The 13,575-nt window shown below is 44.7% G+C and overlaps 1 protein-coding gene across 1 annotated transcript in view; it reads left to right on the top strand.

The window, feature by feature from the left end:
• Positions 1–13,546, top strand: part of NCOA5 (nuclear receptor coactivator 5) — a 30,958-nt gene extending 17,412 nt beyond the window's left edge. Inside the window, 7 exon segments of the mRNA XM_027622809.2 lie at positions 3,996–4,322; positions 5,726–5,862; positions 7,059–7,185; positions 9,232–9,431; positions 10,764–11,084; positions 11,570–12,079; positions 12,082–13,546. Coding sequence (XP_027478610.2) covers positions 3,996–4,322; positions 5,726–5,862; positions 7,059–7,185; positions 9,232–9,431; positions 10,764–11,084; positions 11,570–12,079; positions 12,082–12,158 — 1,699 coding nt within the window. The 3' untranslated portion in view covers positions 12,159–13,546.
• The last annotated feature ends 29 nt before the right edge of the window (positions 13,547–13,575 follow it).

Here is a 13,575-nt window from a genome sequence, read left to right as displayed (position 1 = left end):
TATCATCTGAGCTGTGGCTTTTTCCTTCACCCACCCTTCTCTTACCTCTCAAATGTTTCTAATGATGTGACTATATTTCTCTCAAGGCAAAAAGCATTTGGCTTTTCTCCCAGCTGAATAGATGAGAAATTTATAACAATTTTAGTAGTGTTTGTCATCTGCCTTCAGTTTGTGGACTCCAGTGCTGAAATTTATTTAACTGGTTCAGTTTAAAAGGTTCAGTTTCTTTTTAGCCTCTAGTGACGTGGTACCTGAGGGTACGCTGCATTTGGTCTCCAGTAAAACACCTCTGGTGCCTTGGGATGAGATTGTGAACCCTGTTATGCTCCAGAAACTTGCTTTTAACCCACTTGTTATCTAAGGTCAAGCATCTCATTCAGAGGCTTCCTCCTTGCGCACTCTGAATTCCTGCACCCTGTACCTCCCTTTTGTTAGCTGGTTCTTGTTTTGAGAAAGATGTTGGGGCCAGCAGCAGGAGGCCTTTTGTTCTGGGGAGATCTTTGTTAGGGTCCTAAAGCAACCCTCAAAGGTTTTTTGTTTTTGTCTCCAGAAGAACAGCTTCTGCCATACTGCTCATCTTTTGGAGAAAGGAGAAAAGCTTTGCCCTTTCATAGTATTATCTTCTCTGTTCCTACTTCCACTGTTTGGTTCTTTCCCCCTTGTGAATATCATCTTTTCTACATTTTACCCAGAAGGCAATTGAGGGAATTAGTAGTTCTGTTGCATATGGACTCTAGATTTATTGAGGGAAAGGGAGTGCTTGCCTTCTCACACTGGAAGCAAGAACCGAGACTTTGGGATTCTAGGGTTATGATCAGCCTCCAGGGATGGACTCTGACAGGTAAGTAAGATATTTCAGTGGATTCAAAAGAATGAGAACAATATGGCGTTTTTAATTATCCTAAGGCTGTGAATAATGTGCTGTGACTCGGTGTTCCTAGCCGTATCCCCGCCCCTCATTTCCACAACCCGAAGGCTTTGTGTGTGGTCTGTGGTTTATCAGGTAAAGGTATCTCTCATCCCTAATTGCCAAGAACACTTGAAATCAGATTCTACCTCTAATGACTACTTCTGACTGCCCCCCCAAGGCAGGATTATCTGCTAATCATTAATCCAAAAATACTTAACAGTTGTCTCTTCCATAGGATCCTGAGTGTTTTCCCACGTTATATACTCTATCAGATGTTACACGTGTGAGGAAGATTATATGACATAATAAGAAAAAACAAAGTAAGAATCTTGGTTAGTCTGCACTTTAATAGGAAAAATGTTTAGCGCCTCCTCATTTAAACTCCCTGGTCTCCCATGTTTGCTCCCATAAATCAAGAGTACTTGTGAGCCTTAAAATATATGACAAGGACTTTTTATAGATACAGAAGTGACATTTAAGTTATTTTTGCTGTGCCCATGTGAATGAAGTAAAATTGAGGCTTTTTACCAGGCTTGATGGCATCGTGATGGCTGCCTAATATGTTTAATCATGGTAGATGACAAAAGTTTAAACAAAACATGACGCCTGCTCATAAGAGGCTTACAGTTGAGTTAAATAATTAGATTCATTAAGCATTTACTGAACTCCATGCTGTTGTCCTAGGGATCCAAAGACTTCAGGAGAGCTTACTCTTCAGTAGAAAAGCCATGTAAACAGATAATTACAGAACCGTGTGATAAGTGCAGTGATAGAAATACATACAACATAAGTCATTGAGCATCTGCTGCATGCCAGACATTATAAACCTACACAGTGGGTTTATAGTGGAGAGTCAAACTGACAATCCTTGTTCTCATGGACTCACAGTCTAGTAGAGCAGACAGACGTTACATAAGTAAATAGATATGTCAAATTGTGATAAATGACAAGTAAAAATAGTGCTATGAGAAAATGTGGCCAGGACTTAAGGGCAGAAAATAAACTTTTAGACTATGAGAATCAGGGGTAAGAGACACATATTATGCTGAGACATAGAGAATGAGTATGGATCTGTTCTTGCTGCTCAAGGAGAGGCATCAGGAAAAACCTTGGCTAGTTACAGCTGAAAGGCCCATGTGGCAAGATAGTGGTGACCTCCAGAGGGGGTGGGTAAGGTTGGAGAAGATAGCCAAGGCCACGTAGCACCTGGCTAACCTTACTGGAGATTTCGGATTGAATTCCGAATACTGTGGGAAGCCAGTGAAAGGTGTTTACATATTTGAAAAATCACTCTAGAATAATATGGAGAAAGATTAGAAAAGAGGCAAGAGCAGAAATGGGAAAGTCTTTCCCCACGGTAGAAGTCTCTTGCTCTGGTTTTAGGGAAAGGTCACTGTGGGTTGGCCTTCAGCAATACTAACGGAAATAAACATGGACAGAATTGATACTAATTTCAGAGAAGGAAGAGAATTTGGAAATGTGTTTGGAAGAGCGGATGGGGCTTTGGAAAAGATGACGTTCAGTTTCCTGGCTTGAGTAACTGAGTAGGTAGGTGTGCCATTATTGAGATGGAAAGGACTGGAGGAGGAGCATATTTGTTGGGGAAGTTCAAGAGTTCAGGGCAGATTTTATGGAGGTGGTAATCCTTAAAGTAGGTCAAACAAGAAACTGTTGTGAAAAGGTAAATATCAGATAGAGATGAGTAATAGAAATAGTAGGTGCTCTAAGTGTTGAGCAGCAGGAAAGATCAACAGTTATTAGGGAGATCAGAGAAGATCTCTTGGAAGATTTGGGACATGAACTTTCCTGTGAGGATTGGGTGATACTTGCGTTAGTGCAGGAAAAATATTCCAGGTTGAAAAACCATGTGAACAGAAATCCTGAAGCAGATAGGATCGTGTGAGTTAAGTCATAAGAGCAGAACGGATGAGGTTGAATCAGGAAATGGGGGAGCAATAATAGTTGGGAGGGGTACCTAGAAGTGTGATTGTCAAGCTGCGGTTGGTAACAGGTATAAATGTGAATGGTTAATCTGATGTTTATGTGTTGAATGAATTGAAATCTGGAAGATTGGTTTTTGGTTTGGTTTGTTTTGTTTTGGAAATTTGTTGATATCAAGCAGAAGGGTTTGGATTAAACTTTGAATCCAGTAGGAATGAAAAAGAAAAGTGAACAGGATTCAAGTGACTTAATGGGGAAAGGAAAGGAAGAATCGTTAACTTTCAAGAACTTAAACCTTGGCAACTAGGAAGATGATTTTCGGCAGAAGTGAAAAATTCGGGAATGGGACTAAGAAGTGGGTTGAATAACAAGTTTAAACAGTGGGGTGGAATGTCTCATGAAAAATATTGTATGAGAGCAGCCCAAACTTATCTGTGACTTCAAACACTGTTCAAAAAAATAAAGAACCTGGTTCTGCCTTGAACTCAGATTGAGAGAGACCACTGCTCAATAACTATGTTGAGAAGACAGAGAAGCTGAGTGTTCTTATTCTTTACTGTATGTGTCATATTGTACTTTTTCTCTTTTTCCCTTAATTTGATTATCCTGCTAGATATTTTAAGTGAGGTTTTCTGTACTTCAGGAACAACTACTTTGATTACAGTTACTTTGTATGAGATTGTGCATTGCTCCTTTTTTTCTTCATGAGTCTTGCCCCTTACTATGTCCCTCCAACTTTCCCCCCTTTTAAAATCTCTTTCAAACATGTCTGGTGGGAAAACAGGTTCTAGGGGAAAGATGCTTCCACTTTGAAAACCTGTGGAGATTAAAATGATAGCGTGGCATGTGTAAAGAATACCGAATTACTCCCTGACAAATACTGTGACCCCAGTCAAAATCTTTGGCTTTGGGTCATACATTCTTCTTTTGATGTCCTAATCTTTTGGGATCCTGAAGCCTACTAGTCTTTATTTGCTGACCAGATGGGTGACTCTCTTTAAAATTTTAGTCATGTTCTCACTGTTTGGCTGCCATGTTTTAGAGAAAAATGCTTGGAGAGGGTGGGGACTTCCTCCAATAAAGAGCTGAAGGGTTGGCTACCTTCAATTTCTTTGTCTTAGCTCCTCCTTGCTACCTCCCACAGAGATCCATATGGCTTTGGAGACGGTCGAGATACAAGACGTGATAGATCCCCAATCCGAGGAAGTCCAAGGAGAGAGCCCAGGGATGGCAGAAATGGCCGGGATGCTCGTGATAGCAGAGCCATGCGAGACCCCCGAGACTTGCGGGACCACAGAGATAGCAGAGACATTCGGGATCACAGAGACAGCAGAAGTATGCGTGATGCTCGGGACATGAGAGACCTTAGAGACTTTCGTGATCTAAGAGACTCTAGGGATTTTCGAGATCACCGGGACCCCATGTACGACAGATACAGAGATATGAGGGACTCCCGAGAGCCCATGTACAGGTACATATACAGCCATTTGCTTGGATTTTGTTGTTGTTGTTTTTTATAAGTCTTTTATGGGTATTCTGCCGAACTAATTGAAAGCTCTGTGAGGGCAGTGACTTTATCAGCCTTATATTTCCAATGTCTAGCAAGTGGCAGATGTGCTACTCAATAAATACTTGCTGAATGTGTGAATGTTTGATGAATTATGCTTAGCGAATGAATCTGGATCTCTCCATGTGACCTGTGAAAGGCAGCATTGTGCAAATGGAAAAAAAAAAGATGGAGCTCAAATTGTTTTGGCAGTGCAGAAACACAGGGAAAATGTACACGTGGCTAGTAGGTCTGGGGGAAAAACAATCGGCATCATTAGTCAAAAGGGAAATGCAAATCAAAGCCACAATGGGCTACCCCTTCATACCTACTAGGTTGGCTATATCATTTATTAAGGAAAACAACAAAAGAAGGTAACAATATTGGCAGGGTGTGGAGAGAGAGAACCCTCATGCATTGTTGGTGGGCATATAAAATAGGGTGGCTGCTGTGGAGAATGGTTGGCCAGAAGTTCCTCAAAACATTAAATACAGCAGAATTACTCGGACCCATCAATTCCACTCCTGGGTACATACCCAAGAGAACTGAAAAGGACTCAAACAGATACTTGTATGTAAATGTGCATAGCAGCACTCTCCACAGTAGCTGAAAGGTGGACAAAACCCAAATGTCCATCAAAAGATGAATGAATAAAAAATGATATATCCATACAGTGAACTATTATTCAGCCCATAAAATGGAAAGTAATTCTGACACCTGCCACAACAAGGATGGACTTTGAAAACATAATGCTAAATGAAATAATCCAGACGACACAAAAGAACAAATACTGTATGATTCCGCTGACATGAATAATCTAGAGAAGGCAAATTCTTATGAGACAGAAAATAGATTAACGGTTACAGGGTTGGGAAGTGAAGAGTTCCTGCTTAATGGATACAGAGTTTCTGTTCTGGGTGTTCTCCTCAAGGTGATGAGAAATGTATCTGCGTATTTATATGAAATATATATGGATGGATGGATGGATTTTAAACCATAGTTTTTAGAAAACACAGGCAAGGGGAATGAGGAAGCATCAAAATTAATATCAGTAGTTACTATCAATTATTTTGCATTTACTTTAAGCCAGGACTATTCTGAGAGCTTTCTATACATCCTCCCAGTCATTTTGCAAAGTAGGTTAACATAGTCATGGCCACAGAGTGATAAGCGGTGAATCTCAGACACAAACCTCGTTTGTCTAATCCCAAAGTCCTGCCTTACTGTGCTGCTTCCTCACAGAGGAGTGGGTGTTGAAGAATTCTCTATATCTGAGTTTTGCAGCATAGGTGAGTTTTAACTTTGTGCAAATTTCTTCCACTTTTCAGGAGAGAAAGCTCTTATGACCGATACCTGCGAATGGATGACTATTGCAGGAGAAAGGACGACGCTTACTTTGACCGCTATAGAGACAGCTTTGATGGACGAGGCCCTCCAGGCCCAGAAAGTCAGTCTCGTGCAAAAGGTAAAGCAGCAGTTTATTTCTGGTACTGGTGAAGCACTCGACCAATGAAACAGGAAACGAATAACCAACTAGAAAGGGACTAATGTCTTGGTGAAGCAATCCACAAAAAGAAGAAATACAAATATCCTGCTAATATGTGGTGAACATTCAGCTTGAAAATAATTCATAAAATGCAAATTAGTACCATCATCCAGTTTAGTAATGTAACAAGAAGAAATGAATGTGAGATTCCAGCAGTAAGAAATGAACAAAAAGTTGGAGCTAAAGAGGGTTAAGTGCTTGCTTTTTGCCAATTAACAAAATAACTACAACTGTTTGCACTGTCTGTGCATCATGTGGGTTTTTTTGTTTTATATATAATTCTTATAGCATCTCTTTTTTAGGTAAAGACAAATATGTTTTTTCAAAGCCTCATTTTTCTCAATACATCTTTAAAGATTTTTTAATTATTTCATAGTTGAATTAACCTTATTTTTAATCTGTAATAAAACTTTACTGCATGATTTTTTTTTTCCAGAACAAATTACAAATACCTGTCAATAAGGGTCTTAAATAGTTGTCCCCAAAATGCAAATTAGAATAATAACAGAATACCATCTTTTTTTTTTTTTTTAAGATTTTTATTTATTTATTTGACAGAAAGGGAGAGAGCACAAGCAGGGGGAGTGGCAGGCAGGGGAGAGAGAGAAGCAGGCTCCCTGAGGAGCAGGGAGCCCAATGTGGGGCTCAGTCCCAGGACCCTGGGATCATGACCTGAGCCAAAGGCAGTCTCCCAACCAGCTGAGCCACCCAGGCGCCCCAGAATACCATCTTTTACCGTGTTGGCAGGAATTTTCAAAAATGACAATACCCAGTATTGACTACAATGTGGAGAAATAGCACTAGGTGATCCACCCCTGTGAAGGGATAAGTTAGTAACAGCCTCTTTAGAGTAGCAGCCTTGATGTAGTATGTATCAGATGACACATTAAAGTGACCGTGCCCTCTAATCCAACATTCTGTTTCAGTGAATGTATAATAGTAAGAAGCAATTATACTGGCTATTTTTAGGAGGTAGTCCACAAGAGTAATTCAGAGAGAATGTGTATGTTATGACCTTGGCTTACAAGTAGTTTGGGATTCACAATAAGGCCTGTGACTTATTTTTATAGAAAGTCACAGTCCATATTTCGGTTTTCCTTGTTGGTGTCTTACAGAGCGTTTGAAACGTGAGGAACGGCGTAGAGAAGAACTTTATCGTCAATATTTTGAGGAAATCCAGAGACGTTTTGATGCCGAGAGGCCTGTTGATTGTTCTGTGATTGTGGTCAACAAGCAGACTAAGTAAGAATCCTTTGGGCTATTTGTCCTGAGTAAGGAGAAAGGTCAGAAAAGAAATTAAGACTTCTTTTGGCAGCTGTGCCCACTGAATTTGGGCTGTGTATTCTAGCATTGCTCTCCTGTGTTTAGCCAGAGTTCTGTCAGTTGTAGCTTACAGAAAAGCCATTGCAAACTGGCTTAGGCCCCAAAGGGAAATTTTTAGTTTGCTTAGCTGGAAACTTCGGGTATGGCCACATCCGGTCAAACCATGTCATCAAGACTTGGTCTCTGTGTCACCTTCATGCTCAGACATGCTTGAAAAGGCAGAAGGGCACTGACCCTAGACATTTATCTTCTTCTTCTTCTTTTTTTTTTTTTAATTTATTTGACAGAGACACAGTGAGAGAGGGAACACAAGCAGAGGAGTGGGAGAGGGAGAAGCAGGCTTCCCACAGAGCAGGGAGCCCGATGCGGGGCTCAATCCCAGGACCCTGGGATCATGACCTGAGCCGAAGGCAGGCACTTAACTACTGAACCACCCAGGCGTCCCTAGACATTTATCTTCTTAGCAGAAACTTCTTTCCCAGTGCTTCTACCTAAAGGCCTGGAACTGTTTCTCACTGTACTGACCTAGCTCACTCTCCCATCCTTGAACCAGCGGTGCTGGGATGCCTTGATCGATTAGGGCTAGGTTATATACCCATTCCTAGAGCTAAAGGTGGAATTGGGCCTGTGGAATCATGTGGACTGAGTAGAAGTGTGCTTTCCCAAAGGAAAATTGAAGAGGGAATATATTTTGGTCATGCAAAGCGGTAGATGCTCCCTTCATGGAAAAACCCCGAATCCCCAATCCTTTGAGAGGTGCATGTCTCTGCATTTGTCGGCCAAGCCTTCTTTGTGAAGGACCTTCGTGAAGGTCCGTGATCTTGCAGAACTGTTAAGAGACCATTCTGGCCAATCCAAAGTTCACAGTACCTTTTCGCACGCCTCTTTTTCACATTCTTTCCTGAAGAGACTGAGCGGAGAGGCAGAAGGGAGCATAGCAGCTTGCAGGCTTTGGCACTAGCTATGTTCCCTTTCCCCAGGTGGTTAGTAAATAACTTCATGTGTTTTCCAGCAGTTTGGGGTTAAAGAGCTAATTTCAAGGCACAGACTAGGGAAATAGGTGTTGAGACACGAAGCAGCAGGCAGAGTTCCCAGGCTCTGGGCTGCCTTGTTTAGAGATAGATGCTGCTTTGACTGTAGATAGCTTTTTTTTTCTTGACACATGATAATAGCTGTCATTTTCTGAGCGCCTACTCTACCACCCCTTGCTAGGCGCTTTACTTAAATTATTTTTAATCTTCACGCTCGTCATGTTACATGGATATTCATTCAGTTCATCTGTTATATGTATGGTGGAGCTATAATGGTGAGCACACACACAGGGCCCCTTCCTGTTGTGGAGCTCACATCCTAGTCAGGCAGATGACAAAAATGGATGTATTGGTGATGAGCCCTAGGAGAAGAAATACATCAAGGATCTCATTTAGATTGGAGAGAAGGTCAAGGGAATAACGTGAACCGAGCCATATTGTTCCTGTTTTATTGGTAAAGAAACAGGTCTGTAAGAGGTTAAGGAATTTGCCTAAATCTTCACAACTTCATAAGTAAATGGTAAGGCTGGGATCCAAGCTTACCTCTGTAGCATTGAAGCCCATGTTTTTTTTCCATTATGTTATGCAGCCACCCCAAAGACAGACACATGCCACAAGTCTTAGGCAGCAGGATGGTGTTTAAGGAAGGACCACTGGACTACAGGACCAAGAGAAGGACCTGGGTGCTAAGTACTGCGCTGTTGGCCACTTGCGTGTGACCATTCTGAGCTAGTCATGACCATTCTGAACTAGACTAGTACAAGAGAAGGAAGTGGTCGAGATTCTTGGAGCCTGAAGAGGGCACTAGGGAGACACCAGATATGCTAAAGATTTGAACTCCCCTTAGGAGCCCACACTGCTGGCTGAAGTGCCGCAAGGTACAGATTGGGAGTTGGTCAGGGAGTACTCACCTGGATCCTGTTTGTTTCTACAGAGATTATGCTGAATCTGTGGGGCGGAAGGTACGAGACCTAGGCATGGTAGTGGACTTGATCTTCCTCAACACAGAGGTGTCACTGTCACAAGCCTTGGAGGATGTTAGCAGGGGTGGGTCTCCTTTTGCTATCGTCATCACCCAGCAACACCAGATTCACCGCTCCTGCACAGTCAACATCATGTTTGGAACCCCACAAGGTATGCAGACCCAAGTGGGTCAGATTTCTAGAGGTAGTCACTAGTCCATTAATTCTTTCATGTCTTACTCAGAAGAAGCAGGTTTTGAGCAAATGACTTGTAGGTCAGCTCAAATGTGGCAGGGCCCTTTTATAAACACACTGGAGGAGATTTGCATGGTCACATTCTCATCTGATACTCTCAGTGGATACAGTTCTGGGCCTGCTATCTAGAAAACATTTATTTAGCCCGTAGGTAGAGACAGTGGGATGCTGGCAAATGTTTAACAACTAGTTCTGGGGAGGGGGCAGGAGGCAGTGTGGTTTACAGCATTTGCTGATCTCCATGGTGTAAATGCTCCCACTGTGTCCTGTTTCAAGCCACCAACATGAAGTCACTTCAGAAGAGAGGCGCACCGTCGGCTCTCGCTCATGAGAGCAGGTGCCGGCGCATCTCTGGCGCACACTGCACTGAGTGCAGTAGAATCCTTGCTTTCACCAGACTTTGTAATAAGGGACAGAGAACACAACAAGCGATGAGGATACTATCTGCGAGTGTGCTGGAGAAGTAGAAGGGGCAGGAGAGCAGGGAGGAGGCCCTGGAAGTCCTTGAAGCCCTTCCCTGAAGTTGCTTTCAGTACTTCACACTCAGAATGCCCTGATGCCCTGGTCATTGCTCCTCCAGTGCGGACTTTTCCCTTTTCCCACCACACACGGAATCTCTTTGCCTGACAGGTTATACCCATAACTATAAAATACATTAAGGCTTTCCACTAAGTCATTTGGTCATTTGTCTCTCTGAGGAATAGTTCTCAAGATGTGTGAGGACATTTATGTAAAGTTCTAAGACTTCTCACCGCCCTATAAGTCATGTTGCCCGCGGGTGAGGAGAGGAGGTTATTTAGGGTTACATCTGATCTTAATCCATGACCTTTGAACTGATGGATTCAAAAACAGTAGGCCACCTCTATCCTGAGCATCGCAGTGGAGAGCCAGGCTTTACAGAAGGCCTTTTTTGGCCCCCTGTGGCCTGCCTCCCATGGTAATTCCTTATGTGGTCTTTTTGAATCTGTGGGAGACTGTCGTGTTTCTTTTGATTTTTGCTACAAGTCTGTGATCTAGGAATTCCCCCAAAGAACCAGCTCTGTGAAAGGTATGTGTTCCCCACCAAAGAAATCTATTCCCTTATCTTTCCAGCCTTCATTTCCCTCCTCCCTGCTCCCCATCCCAAGGCTTTTTGTCACCAAAATGGTTTTCTTGCTGGTTTGAGGTTAGGAAAGGTCTGGTAGAGCCCAGCAGGTGGGCACTCAAGTGTGTGAGGGGAGAAAATGACTCCTGTCATTCTGTCCTACAGAGCATCGCAACATGCCCCAGGCAGACGCCATGGTGCTGGTGGCCAGAAATTATGAGCGTTACAAGAATGAGTGTCGGGAGAAGGAACGTGAGGAGATTGCCAGACAGGCAGCCAAGATGGCCGATGAAGCCATCCTGCAAGAAAGGGAGCGTGGAGGCCCCGAAGAAGGAGTGCGCGGGGGACACCCCCCGGCCATCCAAAGCCTCCTCAACCTACTGGCAGATAATAGGTACCTCACTGCCGAGGAGACTGACAAGATTATCAACTACCTGCGAGAGAGGAAGGAGCGCCTTATGAGGAGCAGCACCGACTCTCTGCCTGGTGAGCTACGTGGCAGGGCCGAGGTGAAGTTCTGACTCTGCATTTCTCTAACCCCCAGGCTCTGTTGGGAGGGTAGCAGGCCCAGGCTCTGTTGGGAGGGTAGCAGGCCCAGGCTCTTTGGGGTGGGTAAGGGGAATGAGCCCATGCCCTGGGTTCTCCCACGGGCCATCCTTGCTGATGTAATGATAACTTAAGATTTGGGTACTGAATTCCAGTCCCTGTAGCAAACATGGCAGTGGGTGGGCTAGGATTGCTGGCCACCTGGTAACCGAGATGGATGCCCTTTTGTCCTTAAGTCCACTGGGGCACCTAAGCTGTTTCCTGGAGACAGCACATACCATGAAGTAGCCTCTTGGGGAAATTGATGTTATAGTCTGTGTATTATGTGATTGATGTGATCAGTGATTGTTGTTCTTCCCTGGCTGCTAAGCCGCCTGCCCACAGAGGGTACTTTCAACTGGATACCTCCTCCTTCTGTCTTTTAGGCCCGATTTCCCGCCAACCACTCGGGGCGACCTCGGGTGCCTCGCTGAAGACACAGCCAAGCTCCCAACCGCTCCAGAGCGGCCAAGTGCTCCCCTCTGCTACACCCAGTCCAGCTGCACCCCCCACCTCCCAGCAAGAGCTTCAGGCCAAAATCCTCAGCCTCTTCAATAGTGGCACGGTTGTGGCCAATAGCAGCTCTGCATCCCCCTCCGTCGTTGCCGGAAACACCCAGAACCAGAATTTTTCCACAGCAGCGAACAGCCAGCCTCAGCAAAGATCACAGGCCTCTGGCAATCAGCCTCCAAACATTTTGGGACAGGCGGGATCTGCTCGGAACATGGGCCCCAGGCCTGGGGCTCCTTCCCAAGGGCTCTTTGGCCAACCTTCCAGTCGCCTGGCACCTGCCAGCAACATGGCTAGCCAGAGGCCCGTGTCTTCCACGGGTATCAACTTTGACAATCCAAGTGTACAGAAGGCTCTGGACACCCTGATCCAGAGTGGCCCTGCTCTCTCCACCTGGTTAGCCAAACCGCAGCACAGGTGGGGCGGCCCCAGGCCCCAATGGGATCTTACCAGAGGCATTACTGAGGCTCAGTCTCTCAACTCCCCCCCCCCCCCCCATCCCTCATCCCCTGGCCTCCCACCTACTGCGTTCAAATAGAGTTATTTGGAGGATGTTCTCTGCGCCTCTCCAGGTCTACATCGAATGTTTCTACCACCTGCTCTCTCTTCTGCCCGAGGCTGTGTTGCTTACTCCTTCCAGAGTCAGAGTTTATACTGCATTTGGGGGTGTATCTTTTTTTGTTGTTTTTGTTTTTTGTTTTGTAGAAAATAAATATATCTGGGGTCACTTGGGCAGTATAGGTGTCTGGGCTCAGTTTATATGTCATGGGTTTCTCTGGTCTCTGTCCGCTGGATTTGGGGTGGAGGGTGGGCAGGAGGAAGCCAAGCCCGATTGGCTGAGTTTGGAACGGCACTTTCATGTCAGTCGCCACCGCCTTTGTTCATTTTGAATCTACCAAGGTTTTCCAGCTTCACCCAGGCCGACCAGAGCTCAAGTTCCTGTCTGCAGCTCCTGCCTATAGGGTTGCAGAGGACCAGCCTGGGCTTGGCCAGCACGGTGCCATCGTCGCCCCCCCCCCCCCCCCCCATCGCATGTGCATGGGGTCTGCTTGAGGATTTGTAGATCAGCTGCTCTGGAGTTGGGAAGTGTCCATGGCAGCCACAGAAGCAGGCATTCTTCTGCATCATCCAGGGTTGTTGGTTTAGGGTTTTCTTTTTTCCTTTTTTGTTTTTCTTCATTTCATTGGAGAATCTCCAGTGGGCTGACCAGTTCCAGTCACCAGCAGTTCAACAAGAACTGTGAAATTGGACCCTGACCACTCTCCACCACCCCCCCCCCGTTAACATTTCTATCAGCCTGTCCCTCTCCAGTGCTAGTTTTGCGGGGGCTCTGAGAAGGCAGCTCTAGACTCCGGCAGGGAACACCCATTTTTTCAGTGATTGTTTTGAGCTTTTGGCTCAGAAATCAGGTTCTTATTTTTCATCTGGATTCTTGTTCTGTTTTCTGAGCAGCAGGAGGTAGGGACCATTTTGATGTCAGACTTTGGGTAGCTGGACATGTCCTTGATACCGGTGGCTGTTCATAACTTTTGAGCCAGAGTGAAATGAGAGGGCAGACTTCTGGCTGCCACTCTAAATGGAGTCCGAGGAAGCTGCCCTCTCCCCAGGGATGCGCTCATTAGAGCCCTGTGGAGCACAGTCACAGGGGGCCCCTGGCAGGGATGAGGGAGAGCAGGGGTGTCAGCTGAGTCCCTGCCAGTGGCTGAGCAAGCGATGATTTCAAAAATTCAAGGTCCCCAGGTGGCAGCATTTTGTGTTCTGACCTGTTTGTGTTATAGAGTGTTTTTTTCTCTTTGGAATTCTGTGTTAATAAGATGAGATGATTACTTTTTAATTAAAATGAAAAAGTAAAACCTGTTGTTGTCTTTTTGGGGCATTCTGT

This window comes from Zalophus californianus, chromosome 8 (assembly GCF_009762305.2).
Source record: "Zalophus californianus isolate mZalCal1 chromosome 8, mZalCal1.pri.v2, whole genome shotgun sequence".
In the NCBI taxonomy this organism is placed as follows: domain Eukaryota; kingdom Metazoa; phylum Chordata; class Mammalia; order Carnivora; family Otariidae; genus Zalophus; species Zalophus californianus.
This window is presented reverse-complemented; position numbering and strand designations above follow the sequence as displayed.